Source organism: Mycotypha africana (assembly GCF_025528875.1).
Source record: "Mycotypha africana strain NRRL 2978 chromosome Unknown BDF20scaffold_9, whole genome shotgun sequence".
Classification (NCBI taxonomy): Eukaryota; Fungi; Mucoromycota; class Mucoromycetes; order Mucorales; family Mycotyphaceae; genus Mycotypha; species Mycotypha africana.
Window position 1 is genome coordinate 1,177,801 of NW_026515733.1, and position 23,343 is coordinate 1,201,143.

The window sequence follows — 23,343 nt, forward strand, 5'->3', positions numbered from 1 at the left end:
TAGCACAAATAACAAAAATAGCATTTCTTTTATTCCTTTTTTTTTTTTTTTTTTTTTTTTTTTTTGTTTCTTTCCCTTTCTTGTTCAAGCCTAGTTTTCTTCTTTTTTATTTGAACTTTTTTTTTCTCTGTATTTGCCCAAGTCTTTCTCTTTCAAATGGCAGAAGAGGCATATTTCAAAAGACACAACAAATCACTTATTCCTGAAGAGTTTAGAGCTGCCGCAAATGATGGAGATATGGAAAGAGCTGCCTTGGCAACTGTCTACGGCGTAAAAGAGTACACAGAATCCAAGATTTTTTGGGATAATGCTACATTGAACTTTGAGGATTCCATCACGACACCTAGGGATGTATCAAAAGCAATTGAACAATACTATCAACAGTACAATACATCTGCAGCTACCATAAGACCAACGAAAGCCCCTTCAATCTATAACAGAAAAATCAAAGATAGTCATGACAATGCAAGTTACACAACAGTCCAACCTCTTGCTCATACGGCAATGCAAGCCTCAAATCAAAAAGTAAATGAACCAAATTATCCATATTATATCTATGAACACAAGGTGCCTCTTCGATCTCCACGTCTGCAAATAGATAGCACGCAGGGCATCCCTTCTCTGCCTCATATCCCTACTGTCAGTGAATTTGGTGATCTATTTTCAGAAACAAAAGATGCGTTCAAGGCGAAGAGTGGCACCACCGACGCTCCTTTCACAATCGGTCAGCAGATACTAAAAGAAAGCATTGCCATCAAGTATACTGCTGCACACCAAACGGAGCTACAGCCCTCAGATTTATCGGATTATCCGTTCTGCATATTCGATTTGGTTGAGTCCGACGTCGATTCAAGGCTTATTGTATGGGGATTACAAAATACAGCTCGTCCATCCGTCTCTGGTACATACACAACTATCAATAACATCAGTAGAGACCAAAGTGATAAGGAACAAAGTGGTAATGCGAGAGATTGTTGTAGCAATGAGGAAAAGCAAAATAAACGGATACGCTTCGCTGAAACCTTCACTAAATTAGCAAAAAGGAAGTCTTTAACTACAATAAAACCGACAAAACATCAATCTCATTGCCCCACAACGTCCTCGACTGCAGTCGCTTTGGTGAAAAGCAATTCCAATAACAATTCCGGGACTCTAGTTATTGAAGCAGCAACAATTGAAAAGTTGATAGAAAAGCTTACAATAACTCTTGGTAGGTAATTAGAATTATCCATCTTTTTGTAAATGGCAACACTAATAATTATCGATTTATCGAATAGATTATGCCTTCATGACTGATTTTTTCCTGATCTATCGAGTCTTTCTGACGCCGGTACAACTATGTAAATTTCTGATCTCTAGATTTAAATGGAGTATCAAAAATAATGATGAAAAGAGGTGTATCGTTAGAATAAGGTATTAGACCTTCTTACATGTTCAACATATGAGTTGCAGTTTACTTGAACATCATCCCACGTTTATTATAGAACTTTTGTCGTGCTAAGACACTGGTTATTGAACTATTTCTTGCATGATTTTATCCCACAAAAAGAGCTTCGAGTCTTATTTACCGACTTTCTGAACGAAATGCCTTTCCATCCAGTGATCCAGCAATCAGCACGGGATCAGCGCATTATCAAGGGGTTAAAACGCGTAATGAGACGGTTAAAAAAAGTTTATTACGGTACTGTTTCTTCATCGTACGACAGAGGTATTGATATGTCGAATGAAAGCAATTGGGCATCCGCTAACGATGATAATGTAAACACAGCGGGCACTACTGCCACTAATGCAACTGCACCTATTTACGTTGTCGATCCAACACCTCCACTTTACGAACAAGAAATACAAACAATGATAAAGAAACAGCTGTCAGCTCAACATTCTTTACGACAGAAAGCTTACAATTTTATTAAACGAGTCCATGTTGACGATCGACATTTCAAAAATACAACCCTTCAACAAAAGCAGCTTCTAGGGTCAACAGAAAAGCATATAAACAGCAGGGTAGGAGCAACAGCCATAGTACCTGTTGTGGTCATTGGTAATTTCTACTCGTCGTCACATCTTTATCAAAGTAGTGGTGACAGTAATAGCAGCGCTGACAGTTTCTCTGATGGTCATAAAAATGGCTCAGCAACTACTATAAAGACAAAGTCACAATCAGTCGTAAGCCAGACCTCCCAACCCTATGATATGCAACGGAAGCAGCATAATAAACAGCGACGTAGATCTTCAGTTGCATGCTCTATTAAGAGCCTGTTAGTCGGCACAGCAGAGACAACTTCATCGTCTCATATAACACAAGATATCAAAAACACTGCAAACAGTAACGTTGAAAAGTCTCAACAAGAAAAGCAGCAGCAGAAGGAGCAGCAACAATTCGATAAAGACTTTGCAATTAAGCAATGGCAGGTTGTTCAACAAAAAGTCGAGCGAAATCAAGGTTTCATAGACAAAATTAACGACAACGAGAGCCAACTGTTTGAAACTAATTCACTCGAAAGTATTGTCACTCCAGGCACTTCAATTATTGATATATCTGAACCATTTCACAAAGCAGAAGAATCCGATGAGGAACAAAATAACTTTGATAGTTCAGCTAGTGAAAGCAGCAACAATAATATAGATACAGAGCGGAAAGCATACCAAAATGCCAACAGCAACATTGGGAATAAAGTGTATTTTTCGCCATATCGTGTCAGTACATCGTTACAATCAGCTGAATTAACTGAAAAACTTGAGAAAGTGCGTCAAGAACAACAACAGCAAGAGAATGAACAGGCCCTAATTTATTCTGTTACTGAGAACGGAAGGTCACCTGTAATTGAAACCACCAATTGCGGGTTGACTAATTTACGGCCTCGCTCCTTTTATACAGCTCAGTTAGCTATACCTTCTGATGTAGCTACACCAGATATCTATATCCTTACACCCCCTCCTATAACAGACGAAGGTAAACCAACAACAGAGTATTTCAATATGCTTAACAGTGGAAGTAGTTCACAGGGCCTTCATTTCAACAATAAAATCGCATTTCTATCTCCTTCGATGACGACGACCACCTCCCATCTATCATTGAAACAGATAGAAGATTTGAAATTTCCTTCATCAATATTCCAAGCAGCTAATACCCCATCAAATATCCAGCATGATTACGGTAACAGAGCAAGTGAAGCAATACACAATGATCATGACAGTAACACCTTCGATGCTGAAAAGCGGATGAGTAAACCTTTACCGTTCATTACAGGCAGTGAGGGAGAAGAGGACGAAAGTTTCGAGCAGTGGAGATTATCAATGCAGGATAAACACCAGAGTAATAATAAGACGCAGCAGGTAAGCACATTACAACTATTACAATATTCCATTAAACGACTCCATAGGCATGTATATATATATAACTTTGTCAAAATCATCTAGTTCAGTGAATCGACAAATGGACAACGACAGCAGCCCTTAAAATCAAGGATTATTGAACTTGGCCTTGGAAGCACTGCCAATAGAACGTCTTCATCCCCTACAAGAGAACAACAAATAATACCGCCTACCTTGCCGCCATTACCGCTTGCTGTACCAACAGCGACAGTTGACGCCAGCAGCAGCAAAAATAAATCATTTCATATTCAACCACATCTGAGAAAATCGATCATTTTGACTTACCCAGCTTCGCTTATAGCTCAACAGCTGTGCGTGATTGAAAAGGCTGTTTTGCTTGAAATAGATTGGGAAGAATTTGTAGACTGCCGCTGGACAAAAATGCCAGCAACTGATGCTACTTTGGCCACCGCTTCTACTACAACATCTACTCCACATGTATCAACTGTCCAGGATCAGCAAGGGACAAAAGCCACGGTAGCGCAAGGTATTTATTCTCGCACAAAACGAATGAAGCAACAATACGAGAAAGAGCATAATATACCTGAAAGAGGTATTGAAAAAGCTATTAATCGATTCAATGCTGTATGTCGGTGGGTATCCAGTGAAATTGTCCAATCGAGCCGGATTGAGGATCGCGTCAAAGTTATTGAAAAGTTCATACAAATCGCTAAGGTAAAAAAGAAATCTTTACCCATGGCCTCAATTTGCAATCCTAAAAGTGGTAATCCATTTTTGATTTCAATATTGTACTTTTACTCTTCATTAGAAATGCAAGGTTTATTGCAATTTTACAACATTAATACAAATTTTGCTTGGCTTACAGTCTATGCCGGTCTCAAGACTGAGTAAAACTTGGGCACTCGTGAGCCACCAAAATATGAAAACCCTACAAGAACTTTCTGTTTTCACTTCTCCTACCAAAAATTGGAAAAACATTCGCGATAGTATGACAATTGTAGCTGAAGAGTATGGTGAATCACCCACTGAGATCCAGGTCCAGATAAAGGAAAGAAACAACGCCCAGCATCTTTACGACAGTAACTCTACGGCTGATGCTAACCATAGCCTGAAGAATATGGCAAATAGCGTTTTACACAGAAAATTAAGCACCAACAGCAGTAAACATAAAAAGAAGAAGAAAACTCAAACAAAAATTTATAACCGGAATATGACAATCAAACTCCCTTTTGGTGGATGTATTCCGTTCTTAGGCATTTACTTATCTGACTTAGTGTTTAATGCTGAATTACCTTCTTTCCTTTCACCATCTACTCACACTGAGGATGACTTGAAAAAGACTTCAGCCAACACTAATGCAGGTTCAGCGAATGGCACTCCACCAATCGACCAGGTCGTATTTCAGCAGCCACTTGTGCATTTCCGGAAGCATCGTATTACAGCAACAATTATCAAACGCGTACTAATTTTCCAAAACTTAGCCAAACGTTATTCCTTTGAGCCTTACACCGAGGATAACTATATATTGTATAATACCTGTTTGCAATTGACATCATTAGATATAGATGCAATACAGAAATATAGTACCTTGATTGAACCTTGTATTAATAATACTCATAAGCCGGCACGTCAATAATGTACTAATAAATGAAATCATAAAACCGTTTTTTTTCCGAATTGCTATGATCAATTCTGTTTTAGGAAGCACAAGATTCATGCAGATTTACTCTGTTTAAGCCACCTATTCAGGAACAATAACGGAAGTAATTAGAGTCACATTTTTGATTGTTTGCACTTATCCAATTTCCTAGAGTTTGGATTTATACACCCTTTCTACCAAACAGCAAAGCAATGTCTGAAGAAACAAACAATGTCAAACTGGAAAGCTTTGAAGGCTCAGCTCAATCAGAGCCCCTCAAAATAGAAGACAATGAAGATTTAGTGCAGCCTTTTCAGTTCATTATTATCGAAATGCCCAGTGGCAATGCGAAAATTACTGGTATCAAACCCCATAGGTAAAAAAAGAGAAAGTTGAATACGTATACAACGTCAGATAACTTTACTGAGATGTATTTGGTCACTAATGGCTGATGTATTTTTTTTTCCTCAGTAAAATAGGTCTAGGGAAATTCGGTACTTTCAGTGCTGATGAGCTTATTGGTAAACCTTTCGGTCTCTCCTATGAAATTATCTCGGCCGAGGGGCAGATTCGACCTGTGAGCCATGTCTCCAAACATAATGAAATAGGTAAATACAAACAGTTAAAACCGAACTAAAGCATAAGCATAACAAATAACTAGAAATATATTTTTCTTTTTTGTTCGTAAAATGAACAGAGGAAACCGATGCAAATAACCAAACAATTACTGATGATAATGCTGTGCAAAAATTGACGCTTGAACAAGTGCTCGAATTAAAGGAAAAGGGCTTGAAAGGAGAAATAGATACAGAGGAAATTATCAAAAAAATGGTCGACTCTCATTCTGAATTTGAGAAAAAGACAGAGTATTCGAAAGCAAAATACATTGAGCGTAAAAAAAAAAAGTAGGGAATTAGATTGTCATTGAAAACTGACATAGGACAAGGACTGAAATATTTCTACTGTTTATGGTTTTTCCTGTTTATTTCAGATTCATGAAGGTGTTTACTCCAATCAAACCTACCATGAGCTCTATTGCAGAATATTTTTTCAACAAAAATCCCGAGAAGATCAAATATTTACGTATTGATACCTTGTCACAACTATTATCGATGGCTAATGTGAGAGCCAATTCTAAACTGCTAGTAGTGGATGATACACAAGGTATGATTGTCGCCTCTTGCCTCGAGCGCATGGGAGGCCATGGTCAATTAGTGACGATACATGAAGGCGAATACCATAACTACGATGTCTTGCGATATGTCAGTCTATCCAAATCGGTACAAAGTATTTTGCATCCTGTGCCATTAGCTATGGTGGATCCAGAAGTACCAGATGGTAAAGTGAATGACCCTAACAACAACAATTAGAGTCAATTGTTCACAACTCCTTTCTCCTATTTCCGTAGAACCTTTCGACGTTATATCAGATGAAGAATTTAATAACTTACCAGAAGATTCTCAAAAAGCCTACACGAGACGAAAAGCAGCTTGGGAATTTAAAGTGAAATCGAGAAAGTTACTATTAGAAGGCAATTTTGACGGATTAATCATATCCTCTGTATTTTCGCCAGAATCAGTCTTAAAAATCTTGACAAAATATGTTTCTGGGTCGCGACCGATTGTAATATATAGCCTTAACAAAGAAGTGCTATTAACAGCTGCTTATTGGATGCGCCGATCTTTTGATTACCTAAATGCCGAAGTGACAGAAAGCTTTTTGAGAGAATATCAAGTATTGCCAGGACGTACCCATCCTCATATGAACATGAGTTCCGGTGGCGGTTATTTGCTATCAGCCTTAAGGATTATTGATTGCCCATTTGACCCTTCTTTGGTGAAAAAGGGCAGTGATAGTGACAGAAGATCAAAGAAAAAGAAGAAAACAAACACTGGTAATGCCACTCCAGTGAAAAACGAAGAAACTGCTGTTACAAATTCAACTGCTTCACCTACCACTACAGGATCCTCTTTAGCCTAAATTTGTCTAAGCCAAATTGCATTTAATTCACGTAAAAAATACAATGGTTAGTTAGTATTAAATTGGAGACTCTTGTTGTAATTGTAAAACTCGTAGCAACAAAAATTTAGAAATGCTATATCTTGGCTCGCGTGTCTTTCATAAATATTTGTAAATTTCTTTACAGTAATTATAATTATCGCTGTTGAGTAGGACGAGCTGCTTCCACAATCAATCATAACCTATAAGTATGGCTGTCACGTTGTCGATACAGGTGAACGTCTCAATCTTCCGTTCTCATCAAAAGCAGACAATTTTCCTACAATGTTTTTCTATCTTTTGTTGCTCTGTGTATTATTAAAGATAGAGAAGCCTCTTCTATGAATATTCGTAATTCAAAGCATATTTATTCGTACCAAAACTATTTTCATCTTGAACCCATTAAATATATTTTTGTGATCCTGGCTGACATTTTGATTGTTACCTGGGAAATAGGGGTTATGGTGACAGTTTGCATTGGTTGAAAAATATTGGTTAATGAGAATGGAAATCTCCTGTATTTCTTACCAACTTCAACTCATTTCTTAATAAGGTTAAAGCTCAGGACACAAAAAATAACTGGATGCCTTATCTGTTTTATACATAGCACGCTTGTCAATCAACGACGAGCTGGCAAACATTGTCAAACGTATAAAAAATAGATCAGCCGTGGTCTTGTCTTGTCTCGTCTTCTCTACTTTTCCTTCTTTTCTGTTCTTCCTTTGGAAATCATCTGTGAATTTTTTAATGCTTCATACCTATCGTATTCCGTTTCACGTCAACAAACTTATGGGCATTATTAACGACAATAAGAATAGCAAATTTACTGCTTCTGACGTCTCAAACTCTGGTAGAAAAAGTCATCATTTCAATGTTGGAGAAGATGAATTTAGAGCTCTGAGAGAAGCTTTCCAGTTATACGATACAAAGCAGAAAGGCTACATATACCGAAAACAGTTCACCTCCATCTTATGCAGTCTTGACTTTCTTAGCAAAGAAAAACTTGCTCGTTACTTGGTTGAAGATATCCAAGGCAGCAACGAGAATGATACAATAAATTTTGACCGATTTGCAGCTACTTTAATCGAGCTCTTACCGAGTGATGACAATATCACTTTCTTTGAAACACCTAATATTAACAAACAGAATCAGCTTTCACAACAACATTATCATTCTTCCTTTGACGAGAAATTATTCTTGAAGCATGAGCAGGAGGAGAAATTGATAAAAGATATAGAAACTGAAGAGATTAAAGCATGCTTCCAAGTGTTTGATCTTGACAAAGATGGACGCATTAGTCGAAAAGATCTAGAGCAAATTATGGTACGACTAGGCAGTCCACTTACACAACAAGAACTGAAGGATATGATGACTTTGGGAGATAAGAACAAGGATGGATTCATCGATTTCGAAGAATTCAAGCAACTATTGCCATAAACGTAAATCGTACACTTTAATGATCATTTCAAGTATACTATTTGTCGAATTATTATACCGGTGCTCATTTTCAAGAACACCATTAACCTGTTTGTTAAGCAGCTAATACCATATACCCCTACTCTTCTTTCGCCGAATTCGTTTATTGTCGAACTTTTGAAATTGAACAATAAAAAATTGTTGATCAGCGATTAAGTAAGCGAACATTATTGTGCAACAGTTCGAATGAAGCTTTTTTTTGACGCAAGCTCAAAGAATTCTCAGCTCTCAGAATTCTACCTTCGAGGGGATCAGTCATCTGACAGTGAGCATTACGTCTTCAGCCTAACATTCCTATGAAAACGTTCTCAGACTGGTTTGTTAAGCGATTGATATTCTTTCAATGTCTTACTGGCTAGTTGATATCAACCGAAAAGCTGGGCAATTTCTACCGTATTCTAATGTGTGACAAATGCACGTGCTGTGGTTATCTGAAGCAGAGAGCTTTATAACTGTTCTTTAGCTCTTAACAAGCGTTCGAATGGTTACTTGACTATGTCTCTAATTGGAGGATTCTAGCGTTACCATCGCGATGTATCTTTATCTTATCCTAAATATTTCTACTCTTGAAATGCATCTTCTCCTAAGGGCTTAATTAAAGGTGCGAACAGCGATTTCACAATTGATGCAAGCCAAACTAAAAAAATCTGTGTAATCTGATTTGTATTGATCGACAGTACCTTTTTCAAAGATCTGCGTATTTCATACTTAAAGCATAACAATCGACTGTTCACTTGAATTTTTTTATTAGAGGAAACATGGCTTATAAGTGACTTAAGCGAACTACACAAACTAATGGGCTTGTTGCGATATACTCACTTTACTTTCTTGAGCATCACCTTTTTGTTATGATGGATATATGCGTTCCTTTTTTTTGGATTAAGGTTGCACCCTCTTCTATTTTAATGCTTTCCTTCTTTTTCCTTCTCTCTGTCTTTTTTTTTTTCCTATTCTTTCTTCTTCACTTTTATTTTTTTTACATTAAAGATACGACTTCTATGTCTTCTACTATTGTAGCAAGAAAGGAATCACCATATAATCCTTTTCTTACACAGGTATTATTACCAGGCTTCAGAATTGGAATCATCTTTTTGGCTTTGGTTGTGATTGGATTAAGCACCTGGTTAGAGACAAATGAATCAATTGAAGATTGCTCTTTCAGAAGCAGCCTATCATTTCATCAAATTTACCTGTACAGAAATATTTCAAGTAATTTAACGACACCAGACTCAGTTTCTTTTGGTTTATGGAAGTCGTGTTATTTATACGCCCTGAATTGTTCATGTACGCCAACCAATTTGAAATACCAACCAGGTATCTATAATGGGGCAAAATGCACTTTATAAAAAGATTGTATCAAAAAGGCCTGTTCTAATCTCGGTGTGAATCTAATGATGATATCATAACATTGTTACATCTTGTGTAAATATAAATGATTTAATAGACATCTCAACATTACTACAGGTGGCCACTACGCATAAAGCTGTTCCACCAGTATCTACCAGCAGTACATCACTTGCTAAAGTTCTACCATTATCTACAGCAATTGTTTTTTGCTTTATTGCCCTTCTAATAGGAATCTGGGTTAACCGCTGGCACCACTATCAATACCATTATCGCGTGTCGACAAAAAGATGGGTCGTTTATCCTAAACTAACCGCCACCATTCTATTATTACTGGCGGCTATTTTGAGTGCTTATGTTTTTGGCTCAACCTACACATCTTATTTCAATCAAATCAAACATGTTTGTCAGGATCCCAACAACAAAGTTTCTTGTGCTCGACATGCTATTGGCATTGAAGTCATTCTTTTTGGAATCACATCAGGCCTTCTGTTTCTAGCATTCCTCTTTTGGTTCTACTTCTCAAAATCTACTTACAACAACACGTCCTCCAACGCTATAAACGAATATAATGTTAACACGGTTGCATATGCGCCAGAAGACGATGAACTACCGTATGGATGCTGCTGGAGGTTTAAAAGGAAAGAAAACAAGGAATATGATGACAAACGGCAAAGCGAGCTGTATGCAGACAAAGAGTTATCGAGCCCCTCCAATACAATAAAGCAGCATTCAAATTACACCTATTTTCACAATAATGAAAGTAATTACAGTGATAGTACCCAATCACAATTTCAGCAGCAGCAGCAGCATAAATTACACCAACCACAGGACGAATTGGCAGTTTGGCGCGATGTTGCCATGTATGATATTCAGGAAAAGAAAACTAAGAAGGAAAAAGGTATCAATAAATGGAGTGCCACTAAACAAGCGTACCAAAATCAGACACATATGAACAGTAATGGCTTGTCACCACTTCCACCGCCTCCGGCAGTTTTGACACCTACATTGCCATTGATAGATAACATAAGAAGTTCAAAATCACGTTTAACATCAAAAGACTATCGCGAACGAAAGTCGTCTCAACATCCTTACTACATATCAACAACATCACCAAGCCCACAGTACGACAAAAAGACTCATGGACATTTTACCAATAAGCATAACAGTAGCCATTATAATAATTATAGACGAGAAAGTGATGATTCAGCCTTCACTTTTGGGAACCATCCAACACCAGTAATTGAAAAGCACCAACAAAAAAATCAACAAGAACAGACCCATCAGCACACTAGCAATTATGTCCCGACTTTTCCGGATAATAACAGTAACGACAGTAATGAGTTTGTTCATAGCAATCATAAGACCTATGACCATAAGCTCACATCCTCACCTACTGGTAGTGGTATCAATAGCTCTACGAAATCTAAAAAGCGAGGCAACAATATATCTAAGACTAGGTCGCCACACCCTATGATTTCCTACTATCCAAAGACAACAACCATAAATAATAGGGGCTCTTTTTGTATGACACATTATCAGAATGATAGTTATTCTTTAGGATCGAGTAATAGCAGTGATAGAGCAGCGGCGAGAGATTCAACAGGTAGTTTAAATTACTTTGATCATCAACAGCATCAAGTGCCCATTTTGAATATGCCTCCTGCAGGTAATTGTATCAATACGTCCTTTATGGAGCATCCTTTAAATAAGAAGGTCATCAAAGACAAGCGCATACAAGAGTATTTACAGAAGCAATAGCATATGCTTCGTCCCCTCATCATTTTATAAAAATTTATCAACAAGTGCTGTCGATATACCATGATAATAAAGCTTAATACAAAATCAGTTTGTCATATCCTTTGGAACGCAATTAACTATACGAGAACTGAACCAACAAAGTAATTTACATAACGATTAAACAAGTGCAATATTCATCAAATTTATTTCTTTGAAGTAATAAAAACCGAATCATTAGCTACTTGTTTACTTTCTCTGTTTTTGGGCGAGAAAATCAGAGAATTCCTGATAAGGTCCTTTAATAAGTTCGGACTCTTCCCAAAGATCAGGAGTCAAAAAGCCGTAAGTATTACCGATGGCAGCAAAGGTAGCTTTAATAAAGTTACCAAGAGTACGAGTGGAACCACGAGAGGTGGTATAACAATCAGTAATACCAGCTAATTGAAGTACACGCTTAGCAGTAGGAGAGGCAACGATACCAGTACCACGAGGTGCAGGTACTAAACGGGCCATAACGGAACCGCAACGACCGCTAACCTTACAAGGTACAGTATGAGGTTCACCAAGATTGTTACCCCAATAACCACGACGAACGGGAATGATGGAAAGCTTGGCCAAAATGATACCACCACGGATGGCAGTGGCAACTTCCTTGGCACACTTAACACCCAAACCAACATGTCCGTTCTCATCACCAATGACAACAAAGGCCTTGAAACGAGTACGTTGGCCAGCAGTTGTCTGCTTTTGAACGGGCATGATCTTCATCACTTGATCTGTAAGCTTGGGAAGGAAGTAATCAACGATTTGATATTCTTTGATGGGCAAAGAGAAAAGATAGATCTCCTCAATGGACTTGATCTTATTAGCCTTTACAAGACGACCAAGCTTGGTAACAGGAACCCATTCGTTCTTTTCTTCTCCACGGCGGCCACGACCACGGCCACCACGTCCACCACGTCCACGCCCAAAACCACGTCTATCGGCCGATGCTGTGTCAACCATTTGCTATTGTCATTAAAAAGGTTGGAATGATGACAAGAAAGATTGATTAGCAAAGGAAACGGCTTTTTTTTTATTGTTTGCGTCTATCCATTGATCATCCATCTATTTCTACATCTGTGGTTTTAGGATGGATGATTGAAGCATTTTTTTTACTTACATAAAACTATATGAATTAAAGGATTCAAAGAGGAGGAATCACATATTTGCTTACTAGCTACGATCTGATATGCTCATCGATGGTATGGCTCAATGTGATGTAATTAGCGAGCATTGTCCAGCATTTTTTACACTCCGACAGGAAAAGAAAGCAGTTGGCGTAGCCCTTTGACAAAGTTGAGTGGATCGTTACCAACATATTATTCACGGTAAGACACACACTTTCTCAATGGAGTAATCACTGGCTTTGATCCAAACCGCAAAAAAGTGCGAAATGGTTGAAAGGCCAAAGAAACAACAGATGTAACATGAAGTTTTAAGATGGTATCGCGTTATGTTCTTTATTGTAATCATTAAAATATATATTATCCATACGCTTTATGACTGATAATGAAATAAATATTCTCAATTTGACTCCAATATCATAGTGTTTATACGTCTTTCTTTTTCATCTAAGCAACAGGAACTGCCGTAGCAGAAGTAACAGGGGTAGTAGAAGCAGTAGAAGCAGTAGAAGTAACTTGCTGCTGTTGCTTTTCCATCTGAATTTTTTTGGCTTCATAATGAACAGCAGCAATTTGAGCTAAAGTTTGATAAGCAAGACGTTCCACCTTTTGTCCTGTAGGCGTATGAAGTGCAGCTGTAGCTGTAGATTGAGCTTGCTGTGCGGCAGTTTGAACCTTTTCGTGAATTTTGTATTTATTATCAATTTCCACTGCTTTATCCCAAATTCGATACTTCTCATCCATTTGCTTCACATTTGTTGTGAGGGTTTGCAAATAGTTTGTGAAACGACTGGTCAGGCTGTATTTGGTGTCATATTCAAGTCCCTTAGCAACAATTTGATCTTGAAGAATATATCCATTGGCAAGAATTTCAGCGACAATGCGAGTCTTTGCCTTTGTTTCTTGGTGGCGAGGTGTACTGACACCACTACTACTAGCACTAGTGCCATCATTGCTGACAGTAGTCTCACTGTCACTAGCTGTACCTTCTTCATCTCTAGCGTTTGTTTCAAAGTACGGTGTAGCAACAATATGACTATCATCAATTAATGCTATACAAATGAAATTAGACTATTTACATTTGTTGATTAAGTCACTATAGTTTTTGATCGTTTGCTTACCATTACTGAGAAGAATAGCAGTTTTAGCGGCAGATTCCCTTTCGAAATGGATCAAAGCAGTTTGATGGAGTTGGTCTTCATCCCTGTATAAGTTGGGGTGGTTTGTGGGTTTTTTTTTGGGTAAGACAGAAATCATATTATTGTTACAGGTTAAGCATGAAACTTGTATTAAGAGGGAATTAAATATAACAACAAAAAATAACATACATGAGTAGCTCGAAATCCTGAATTTTACCACAGAAAACGAAAAATTGCTTAACTATAAGTATGGTAGGGCATGTCAGTTAGTTTCTTCCTACTTAGGTTACAGCGTAACATTACTATTTTACCTGTCTCTTCTGAAGAATCAGCAGAGATGTTCTTTACAAGAACAAAGTTGGCGGAAGGCGTTTCAGGGATCTAATTATACATTGATTTGTCAGTAGAGAAGATGTTAGTCTATTTTGGAGTAAAGATCGCATATTAAGTTTCAGGAATATACATACAGAAATTGTCCAAAAAGTCATATTAGGAATGAATTGAGAGAAAAGAAAAAGAAAAGGATAGTAAAACGTAAAACGTGGTGTTAAAGTTTAAAAAGAGAGAAATAGCACAAGCTTGTCATCCGTTTCTCTATTATTTTCATATGAATATTAGCACACATTATACCTTTTTCTTGTACATTTTGTACGCCTATTGTCGCGTTGTTACGGCCCACAATAGGTCTACAATAAATACCTTTTTTTTTTTCATATGATTCAATTACAACAAAAATAATTATAGTAAAGAAAGCTTCTATTTCACTTTTTTTTGAAAAAAGTGCATAATGACCTTATAGTTTGGCATGTGAGCTTTAAATTTATCTGCTGCTTAAAAAAAGTAAACAATAAACAAACTTTACTTCTGCCCCAACGAGAAACGAATCTTACTCATTGTTGCAGAAAAGTCGGCTTGTTTGAAATGGGGATATACCCTTATATGACTGGTGGATGACTTGGATCGATTGTTAACCAGTCAACAGTGTAGAATTTTAGTTAATCCATTTTATTGTATAACGTCAATTTTTCGTTTATAATTATCAAAGACAACCAAACTGAAATCTAACACACAATTTATCAGGTATGCTGCAAACATGGAAAGAGAAAGCTTTTTAAAGATCATATTATAGTAATTTGGAGGTATTTTCGACATAATAACAGGTAACACAATCAATTCTGGTGGTTTGAAATTGTGCTGGAGCAATCTGTCTGTAAGCTTATTAATGTTGACTGTACGGCATGTCATAATATATACAAAATCTCTTTATTGTGAACTTTCATTTTTGAACGACACAGCATAATCATGAGAGTAAGGGAGCATTATAATAGGTACAAAAAATACAAATTAACAGATAAGAAAGTGAGTGTAAGCTTATGCAAATTTACGCTTTTTACTGATAGGCATGGTATCGTCCAAAATATCCTTAAACATTTCACGTTTGCGTTCCGCACCCTTTTCTCTCTCCACCCAAACGTCATGTCTCCTCTTATATTGATCAATCTTGCATGTCCAAAGGATATTCTTACCAATGTAATGGCTGGCCAATTCATGTTCATGCTTGACTAATTCAGCTGCAATCTTTTCCTTCATATCAATGTCTGCATTTAACCAGCATTTATCCATAATATGACTACCGAACTTGTCTTTGGCTAAAGAGGTATACTTGCCCAATAAATCACGCATAACCTTCTTCTTCATCTTATCATTGACGTGATGTGAAGCTATTACGGATTCAAAAGCACGAGAGCCTACAGGCGAAAAACACCAGCGGTGAATTGTATCGGGTCTTTGCGATAAGAAACTGCTCGTAGCAATAGCATTGGCTTCCTCATTCATTTGCATAATTCCTTGTAAAATAAGAGAGCCTTGCAAATGGAATTTGTATAAATCTTGCTTTTCATCATAGCTAGCTGATTTCCATTGGTCTAAAGTCCACATACGCATGCAACAATTGACAAATTCTTTACGATCCTCTACGGCTGTACCCTCTTTATCGTCTGCTGATGGCATTCGTAAACCTGTCACTAATGCATCGACTACGTCTTGTTGACAAACTTCCATCTTCACAGCAGCGTCTACTAAACTACGTATCACACCATATTTGCCATTTTTGATGATTTTATCAAATGATCCCTTTAATTCTGTCAATATTTGTTTCAATTGTTTGGGCTTTCTGACATGGGCAATCAAATTTTGTATCACAAAATTGGCGATGGGGTGTAAAGTGAACTTCTCCAACTTGCCAACAATGTAGGTTTTGAAAATCTTGCGGTAGATTGGATCAGGTGCCACTTTGACAATGATTTCTAATAAATGAGAACCGACGGAGTCACGAATCAAAGTGGCAAACCATGAATCTCTGTCTGTATTTTCTTCTTTGGAGTCAATGTCGGTTACGATGCCCCATAAAATACGGTCAATCAAAATGTTACGAGCCTTTATTCCTTCTGTATCGTTCTCTTGCATATCTAATAGGAGTTGTAAAACAGGGTTGGCTACTTTGTGTACAGATAATGTACGCACTTCAGTTTCTGACATGTTGATTGCTAGTTCTGTTGTGAGAGTTCTGAACATAACCTTAAAGGTGTCCGGCACCTTTCTTGTTGATGCTAAATGCACACTAGTCTAAATAGAGAAAATAATACTTCATCAATATTTTGTTGATAGCGTAATAGGCCTCTTCTGCAGCTTCCAACCATCATTACCTTTGTAAAGGTATCATTATTTTCTTTTTTGTATTGTGCCGATTTTTTACTTCTTAATCTACCCTTAATATCACCTGTCTCGTCAATTCTTTTACCAGCCAAGACGTGCAGTAGAATTCGGATGACATGAGAAGCAAACTGCTGAGAAATTAAGCCGCCAATATGAGGCTTAATATCTTCACAAGCATCCAATACCAATTGTTCCATAGATAACAACTCTCCTTCCTTATTTTCATCGGTTCCATTCTTAGCGTTATTATCACTCTTGACACCATCCAATTGTTCGCGTTCGACAACGTCTGCTGCTAACGTTAATAGTGTTTGACATACATGTGAAGCGAACCGATGAACAAACAACTCAACTGTCTTTCCTCTTAGTTTATCCATAAACACACGAAGCTGAAACGAATCAGATATTTTCAAAAGTTTTTCGAGAATCAGTGAGCAGGAGTAGTTCGTAGATAGACGAATTTCATTGCCGTCTACTTCATTATATACATTCTCAACAAACAAGCGTTGATCTAAACAACGTCAGCAAGTGCTTTTGAATGAGTAAAAGTGATCGATCAGATCCAGCCAATTTGATCTGTATCCTTATTTACCTTCAGCGGTTTCAAACTGCGGATCGTCCAATGTTTGTTCGACATTCTTGAAATATCCAAGTAATTCTTCGTCTACTTCACCAAAATGAGCTGCTTGAAAACGTTGCTCGGTGAAGCTGTTGTCGATCGCAGGTGTGATTTTCATAGGATCGTCGATGGTTGTGGCCGTCATGGTTGTGATTTGTTCACCCTCAACATTTTCTTTCTTTCCTCCTTTCTTTCCACGCTTTTTATTTTGACGACCTTTTCTTTCTGTACGAGGCATTGGTATGACTTATATGTTAAATGAAGAGGGAAATAAAATGCAGTATTTTTGAAGGCTTTTTGCTCAGTTTTTTTTTTTTTTTTTTTTAAGTTTCGTAATGGACTTGTTATGTGACGTTCATTTTCCCTGCACTGCCTTATTTTTTTTGTTTTCCTCGAAAAGTGAGGGATTGTGTGTGGCAATAATAGTGGATAATAGCAAAACTAGAGTTACATGACTAAGAAATTACGTAGAAATGAGAAAATCATATTAGAGATCAAATTGACAGTAAAGGATGTTTCAATCATAATCGATACTAGACAATTTTATTCAAATTTATTTTGGATCGGTCAGAATCAAAGGAATTATAGCGATTTTTCGATCCGACGCCTCTTGAACCGAACAGAATGCCAATGAAGCGGATAATAAACTGATTCAAAAGCCTAACACCAAGGAATACGGGTATTTTATGTGGTAAAGCTGATGGATTTGCTACAAAAGGAATTTCTTTTTTTAATAAAGAAGAAGCTGGCTCAGGTACTCCAACGGAAGCCATCATAATATACTAAAATGTTAATGATACAAAAGTTTGGTGAATCTTTTTTCTTTTTTCTTTTTGTAATACTGACAACTACAATTAAGCGAGCTTACACTGGGGAAAAGTAAGGCAAAAACACCGTTGGATCTCAATGTAGACAGGAAAAAAGTTAAGGCTGAAGCAGGTAAACCAAAGCCTAAACAATAAGCCCAATGTTCTTCAGCATAAGTCATACGCTGCTCAATAGACCAATCTTGATTGATCCAAGTATATCTGTCGGTCAAGGCGACTGTAGTGTTAGTTTGATGACCCCTTAAGGTAGCATTAAATTCTCGCTTACTCGAAACAATAATAAGCCATAATAATACAGTAGTTCAAGAAAGATACAGTTGAACCAATGAGAGGAACACGTCTTAGTAAATTGATGTAAAGAACAAAATTCGCATACAAAATGATGGTGCTGATAGTGGATGATAAGCTAGCGCTGCTATCACGCGTTGCTGCTGCGTCCTGTTGTAATGGCGTCATTGTTGCCTGTGAAAATTGACGGTACAGTTTGGAGTTGATCACCAAGCATATCAAATATAATGGATAACCTGTTAAATCCTACATATTGAATTGTAATCAGTATAACGATGTTTCGCTTTAAAGGTCTCTTCCTTACTCAAAAGCTTTACTCTGTAGGAATATCCATACAAATGGTGATCAGGTGTGTTATAAAATGTTTCTATAAAAACTAATAGTCCTAAATACGCGACTCCATTCAAGGCTAGACTCTTTATCAGTGTCTGCTGAATTGATTTGGAGCTAAATTCTTTTAGTTATATATACCAAAATTATAAAATTGCTACTTTTAAATTGGATGCTTACGTTGCGAATTGCTTGCACACAAATGTCCAGTTAAAAGCTTGTGTTAAGCCTTTTAAAAAATATTTAAATTGCAAATGTAGTGGGATTTTCAACATTCCTAGCACTCTTTTGTTGAGTATTTAAAGAAAAGGAAAGGAAAAGATACGTTTAATTTTCAACATGTCAAGGAATTTGACTGTCTGGGCATGAATCTCTCAGGAGGACTTTAAAACGTAGTAGGTCAAAAAGCATGATTAACCCAAAAAGCTGGCATTAGAGCTCATTTTTTACACATCTTTTTTGAACAGTATATTGTAAAACTAAACTTGCTTCTCTTTCATTCCTTCAATCGCCTCATCGGTCACACCCCTAATAGAAGCAAGCGGCTCAAGTAGAGAATTTTTTTGTGCTGTTTTAGACTCGGATGCAAACACACTTATTACTGAGAGACTATCCAAGAGCTTTAGCACTACGACCCACTGTGCTGGACGAAGCTCCTTCTGGTGTACTTGTATTTAAAGCACACCAAGGTTCTATTACAAGAGTAATAACGGAACTACATAGTCCTTCAGAATTTGAAGATGGGCAATTTCGAATCTTGAATTCGAGACCTGTTTATGGTTGTTTGGGTTTGATAACAGTTGGATCAGGTAACGAAAAACACCGCAAAAATTGCTCGTTAAGACTTATTTGAAAAAATTAATAACTGGTCTCTTACTAACTCTATTATCACTGTTTATTATTATGTAGATTGTTTTGTCGCAATAGTGACAGATTGTGTATCTGTTGGAAGAATAAGAGCAGGTGAAGAAGTTTATAAAATTCAATCTGTTTCGTTTTATTCTTTGACATCCTCCAGATATGATGATTTTGTCGATAATAATGGTTATTCGAACCTTGATGATGATTGGGAGCAACAACCAATTAGCAATAATGGTTATGGAAGCCTAAATCAACATCCATGTGCCCAACTACAGAAACTATTTTCAGTGGGTAACTTTTACTTCACACCTGATTTTGACTTGACAACGACAGTACAAGCGCGGTAAAGGAATTGAGATTTTTTGATTGCTATTCATCAAACATGCACTTCACGCTAATATATAATCTCATTATCTTACTATGACACTTGGTGTCATGTATAGTACTTCAGTTGCTTCTCTGGGAGTGCATTCGTTCGATGAACATTTTTTATGGAACCAATTTTTGATATCTGGGTTATTAGACTTCAGAGCAAAGTTAGATAGGAAGAATCAAATGGATTTGGATCGTGGGGGATTCTTAGTATTCGCAATTAGAGGATACGTTGGCATAGAGACATTGTATATAGACAATGAAAGATATGAACTATCAGTTATTTCAAAATTAAGTTGCCAGCGTGCTGGTACTCGATTTAATTCGAGAGGTATAGATGATAACGGCCATGTTGCCAACTTTGTGGAGGTAGGGTCGCTATATATATATTTTAATGTTTAATAAGGCAGAAGATGACAACTTGAAATGTATGCTCACTACGCTCTTATATCAGACCGAGACTGTACTATATTCAGATAGAGTTTGTTATGCTTATACACAAATTAGAGGCAGTGTTCCCGGTACGTTCTGCTTATATAAAAGTGTCTTCATGCATAGCTAATAGATATGATTACTTGTAGCATTTTGGGAACAACAGGGTATGCAGCTTGTCCAGCACAAAATACAAATTTCGAGAGGACCAGGTGCAACTCAACCTGCAGTTAAAAAGCATTTCGATGAGCTAATTGAAAGATACAACCATGTCTGTAACATAAATTTGCTATCTCAAAAAGATCCAATTGCTGGCGAAGGACTCCTCAGCAACACTTTCAACTCAGTAGTCAATCAACTCAACTATGATCCCGACTTGGTAAAAATGGTCAACTTTGACCTCCATGCGTACTGCCGTGGTGGCAATTACGAAAACGTCAACGTGCTTATGGACGATATACGCTCTGTGTTTGATAGTTACGGATATTTTTTGATGGATACGGATGACAATCAGATTATCTATACACAAAAAGGTGTTTTTCGTACCAACTGTATGGATTGTTTGGATCGTACCAACCTTGTACAGAATGAAATTTCTCGAAGAGCCTTGTTAGAGTATTTAGAAGAACGTTTTCAAGATATTCGATCGCAGACAAATTTGGACTATTTGGTATCGCGCCATTCTCATTTATGGGCAGAAAATGGAGATGGACTTTCGAAAATGTATGCTGGCACTGGTGCATTGAAATCAGCCTTCACCAGAACAGGAAAAGTTACACTAATGAACGTTTTGAGCGATGCCACTCGATCTGTCAATAGATTTTATATTAACAATTTTCAAGACAAGGCCAGACAGGAAGTTATTGATCAACTTTTGGGAAAGTTAGCCAACCAATCTATAATCTCTATCTATGACCCTGTTAGTGAAGACGTTTCTCGGCATCTTGCGAAGCGAATCAAAGAATATTCAACAAACAGAAAAATTACTATATTTTGCGGTACCTACAACTTGAACGGAAAAGGATTCAAAAATGAATCATTGGATCCCTGGTTACTACAGCATTTTAAATGGAATGATACAGAGCCGGATCTTTATGTTATTGGTTTTCAAGAAATTGTTGAACTTTCACCTCAACAAGTGATGGCAACAGATGCAGAGAAAAGAGTCGTTTGGGAACATCAGATAGAAGCTACCTTGAATAAAAGATCGGGAGCCAAGTCAAAATATACTTTGCTTAGATCAAATCAGTTAGTGGGCGCCGCATTGATGGTGTTTGCTAGAACAGATATTTTGGAAGAAATACGAAATGTTGAGTCCTCAATTAAAAAAACTGGTATTATGGGTATTGCTGGTAATAAAGGTGCTGTAGGTATTAGAATGGATTATGGCGATACCAGCTTCTGTTTCCTTGCTGCGCATCTTGCTGCAGGTGAGTCTTTAAAATTTTTTATCGCTGATAGTTTTGACAGTTGGTGCTTAGAATATTCGCATTTTTTGTTTATTCTAGGTCATTCAAACGTAGACGACCGTAATGCAGACTTTCATACTATCAATGAAGGATTACGATTCCTCCGGGGTAAAGCAATCGATAGCCACGATAACATAATATGGGTTAGCGATTTGAATTACCGGATTTCCTTGCCTAACGAAGATGTTCGACGGTATGCGGAGGAAGGCAACATAGAGGCACTATTAACCAGTGATCAGCTTTCAAGAGAAATGCGCGAAGGTAGAGCCTTCAGTGACTATCAGGAGGGGTATATAACATTTTTGCCTACTTACAAATATGACAATGGCGCTGATGTTTATGATACCAGTGAGAAACAGCGAATTCCAAGCTGGACAGACCGTATTCTTTTTAAAGGCAAACATTTGAAGAATTTGCAATATAACCGAGCAGAACTGTATACCTCAGATCATAGACCAGTGTTTGCATTATTTGAAACAGATATTGTCACTTTAGATCATGAAGCAAGGCTTAAGTTGCAAAAGCAGTTATACCAAAGCTTGAGCACTGCTGATCTCGGCAATCATACAATTTCTCTGGCTGCACCAGAACTTCCAAAACGAAGAACGACGGTAGCCTCGCCGATCAAGGAACCTACTATGAAACTGTCTGATTCCTTTGTTGATACACTTATAGATGTTACGCTTGATACAACAGATTATCCACCGCCAAGCTCTGATACGAGAAAATGGTGGGAAGATGATCAAGAATTACCGAAAGCTGATAAAGGACGTGCAACAAGCCATAACCCATTTGAAGAAGACGGCTTTGTATCTGTTACCGGTGATAGTAGTTTGAAGTTTCCTAGTTCATTACAATCCGATAGTGAATGGACACCACTAAGCCCAGCCTCCTATCACGGACCTTCCCTCACAAATGGAACATTACAGCAACAACAACAGATTATTGATAAAACATCACCAACAGCAGCAAAGACTTCCTCGTTGACTCCCGTTATGCCTGCCAGTAATGTGTCAAACGTTATAGGTTTTTGGAATAGTAAACAGCAACAATCAGAGTAAATTCGTTGACGATTGTTTCGGTGTATTTTGTATTTATATGTCCGTAATTCCAAATTCTTTTTTTGAAGAAAAAAACAACCAAATATTTTGCAGACAACAGCCTATGCAAGCATGCAAAGAAAAGCTTTGTAATTGTAATATCTTTTTAACCATCCTTTATTTTCGACTAGAATAATTGCATACTCTCTACAATTCTCTTTACTACATTTCTTATTCTTAAGACATCTCTTTACTGTATTTCTGCTAGAGTCTCTGTCCTCTTTTTGAAACCATTTAATGTCTATTTTCACTACATTTTAATTCTATTTTCATTTGAACTCAAATATAGCAATATCTAGCTGCACTGGAAAAATGTCTGTACATTATGACAAGCGGTAATGCCTATCGATGTTATCGGTACATGCAATTTTGTGTATTCTTTAATGTTTGAGAAAGGAAATTGAATGTTAGATTTCAAATGCCAAAAGGTGTTTTGGAATACAGTCAATAAACTATCATTATATATTGTATAGAGAGACGGATAAAACTCAA

The 23,343-nt window shown here is 37.2% G+C and overlaps 9 protein-coding genes across 9 annotated transcripts; 5 read left to right on the plus strand and 4 right to left on the minus strand.

Annotated features, from left to right (window-relative positions):
• Positions 1-156: 156 nt before the first annotated feature.
• BDF20DRAFT_915646 (uncharacterized protein) lies at positions 157-4,972 on the plus strand (the record flags this gene model as incomplete). The annotated part of the gene is made up of 5 exons (XM_053084347.1): positions 157-1,210; positions 1,278-1,413; positions 1,485-3,336; positions 3,421-4,050; positions 4,145-4,972. The coding sequence occupies 5 exons, from the start codon at positions 157-159 to the stop codon at positions 4,970-4,972; spliced, it is 4,500 nt and encodes a 1,499-aa protein (XP_052933662.1).
• A 215-nt stretch (positions 4,973-5,187) lies between these two features.
• Positions 5,188-6,955, plus strand: BDF20DRAFT_838172 (Gcd10p family-domain-containing protein; the record flags this gene model as incomplete). Its single annotated transcript, XM_053079128.1, has 5 exons — positions 5,188-5,351; positions 5,447-5,583; positions 5,673-5,880; positions 5,967-6,313; positions 6,384-6,955. 5 exons carry the CDS (start codon positions 5,188-5,190, stop codon positions 6,953-6,955), a joined length of 1,428 nt encoding a protein of 475 aa, XP_052933663.1.
• Positions 6,956-7,662: 707 nt separating this feature from the next.
• On the plus strand, positions 7,663-8,696 carry BDF20DRAFT_887114 (uncharacterized protein). The gene has a single exon (XM_053082019.1). It carries the CDS (start codon positions 7,721-7,723, stop codon positions 8,408-8,410), a length of 690 nt encoding a protein of 229 aa, XP_052933664.1. The 5' UTR covers positions 7,663-7,720; the 3' UTR covers positions 8,411-8,696.
• Positions 8,697-9,447: 751 nt separating this feature from the next.
• BDF20DRAFT_825011 (uncharacterized protein) lies at positions 9,448-11,554 on the plus strand (the record flags this gene model as incomplete). The annotated part of the gene is made up of 4 exons (XM_053077939.1): positions 9,448-9,763; positions 9,894-10,407; positions 10,567-11,032; positions 11,228-11,554. The coding sequence occupies 4 exons, from the start codon at positions 9,448-9,450 to the stop codon at positions 11,552-11,554; spliced, it is 1,623 nt and encodes a 540-aa protein (XP_052933665.1).
• A 113-nt stretch (positions 11,555-11,667) lies between these two features.
• BDF20DRAFT_706119 (40S ribosomal protein S2) lies at positions 11,668-12,744 on the minus strand. The gene has a single exon (XM_053076085.1). The coding sequence runs from the start codon at positions 12,536-12,538 to the stop codon at positions 11,780-11,782; it is 759 nt and encodes a 252-aa protein (XP_052933666.1). The 5' UTR covers positions 12,539-12,744; the 3' UTR covers positions 11,668-11,779.
• A 274-nt stretch (positions 12,745-13,018) lies between these two features.
• On the minus strand, positions 13,019-14,463 carry BDF20DRAFT_887122 (uncharacterized protein). Its single transcript, XM_053082020.1, has 5 exons — positions 14,306-14,463; positions 14,150-14,219; positions 14,028-14,079; positions 13,821-13,903; positions 13,019-13,751 (listed from the first exon to the last, which is right to left on the minus strand). The coding sequence occupies exons 1-5, from the start codon at positions 14,324-14,326 to the stop codon at positions 13,147-13,149; spliced, it is 831 nt and encodes a 276-aa protein (XP_052933667.1). The 5' UTR covers positions 14,327-14,463; the 3' UTR covers positions 13,019-13,146.
• Positions 14,464-14,915: 452 nt separating this feature from the next.
• Positions 14,916-17,503, minus strand: BDF20DRAFT_979211 (armadillo-type protein). Its single transcript, XM_053085104.1, has 3 exons — positions 17,146-17,503; positions 16,544-17,064; positions 14,916-16,463 (listed from the first exon to the last, which is right to left on the minus strand). The coding sequence occupies exons 1-3, from the start codon at positions 17,408-17,410 to the stop codon at positions 15,210-15,212; spliced, it is 2,040 nt and encodes a 679-aa protein (XP_052933668.1). The 5' UTR covers positions 17,411-17,503; the 3' UTR covers positions 14,916-15,209.
• Positions 17,504-17,682: 179 nt separating this feature from the next.
• On the minus strand, positions 17,683-18,919 carry BDF20DRAFT_887128 (etoposide-induced protein 2.4-domain-containing protein). Its single transcript, XM_053082021.1, has 5 exons — positions 18,798-18,919; positions 18,592-18,734; positions 18,268-18,533; positions 18,041-18,200; positions 17,683-17,954 (listed from the first exon to the last, which is right to left on the minus strand). Exons 3-5 carry the CDS (start codon positions 18,453-18,455, stop codon positions 17,706-17,708), a joined length of 597 nt encoding a protein of 198 aa, XP_052933669.1. The 5' UTR covers positions 18,456-18,533; positions 18,592-18,734; positions 18,798-18,919; the 3' UTR covers positions 17,683-17,705.
• A 281-nt stretch (positions 18,920-19,200) lies between these two features.
• Positions 19,201-22,812, plus strand: BDF20DRAFT_915654 (Sac phosphatase domain-containing protein; the record flags this gene model as incomplete). Its single annotated transcript, XM_053084348.1, has 6 exons — positions 19,201-19,426; positions 19,527-19,821; positions 19,922-20,219; positions 20,305-20,371; positions 20,432-21,712; positions 21,791-22,812. The coding sequence occupies 6 exons, from the start codon at positions 19,201-19,203 to the stop codon at positions 22,810-22,812; spliced, it is 3,189 nt and encodes a 1,062-aa protein (XP_052933670.1).
• Positions 22,813-23,343: the final 531 nt, after the last annotated feature.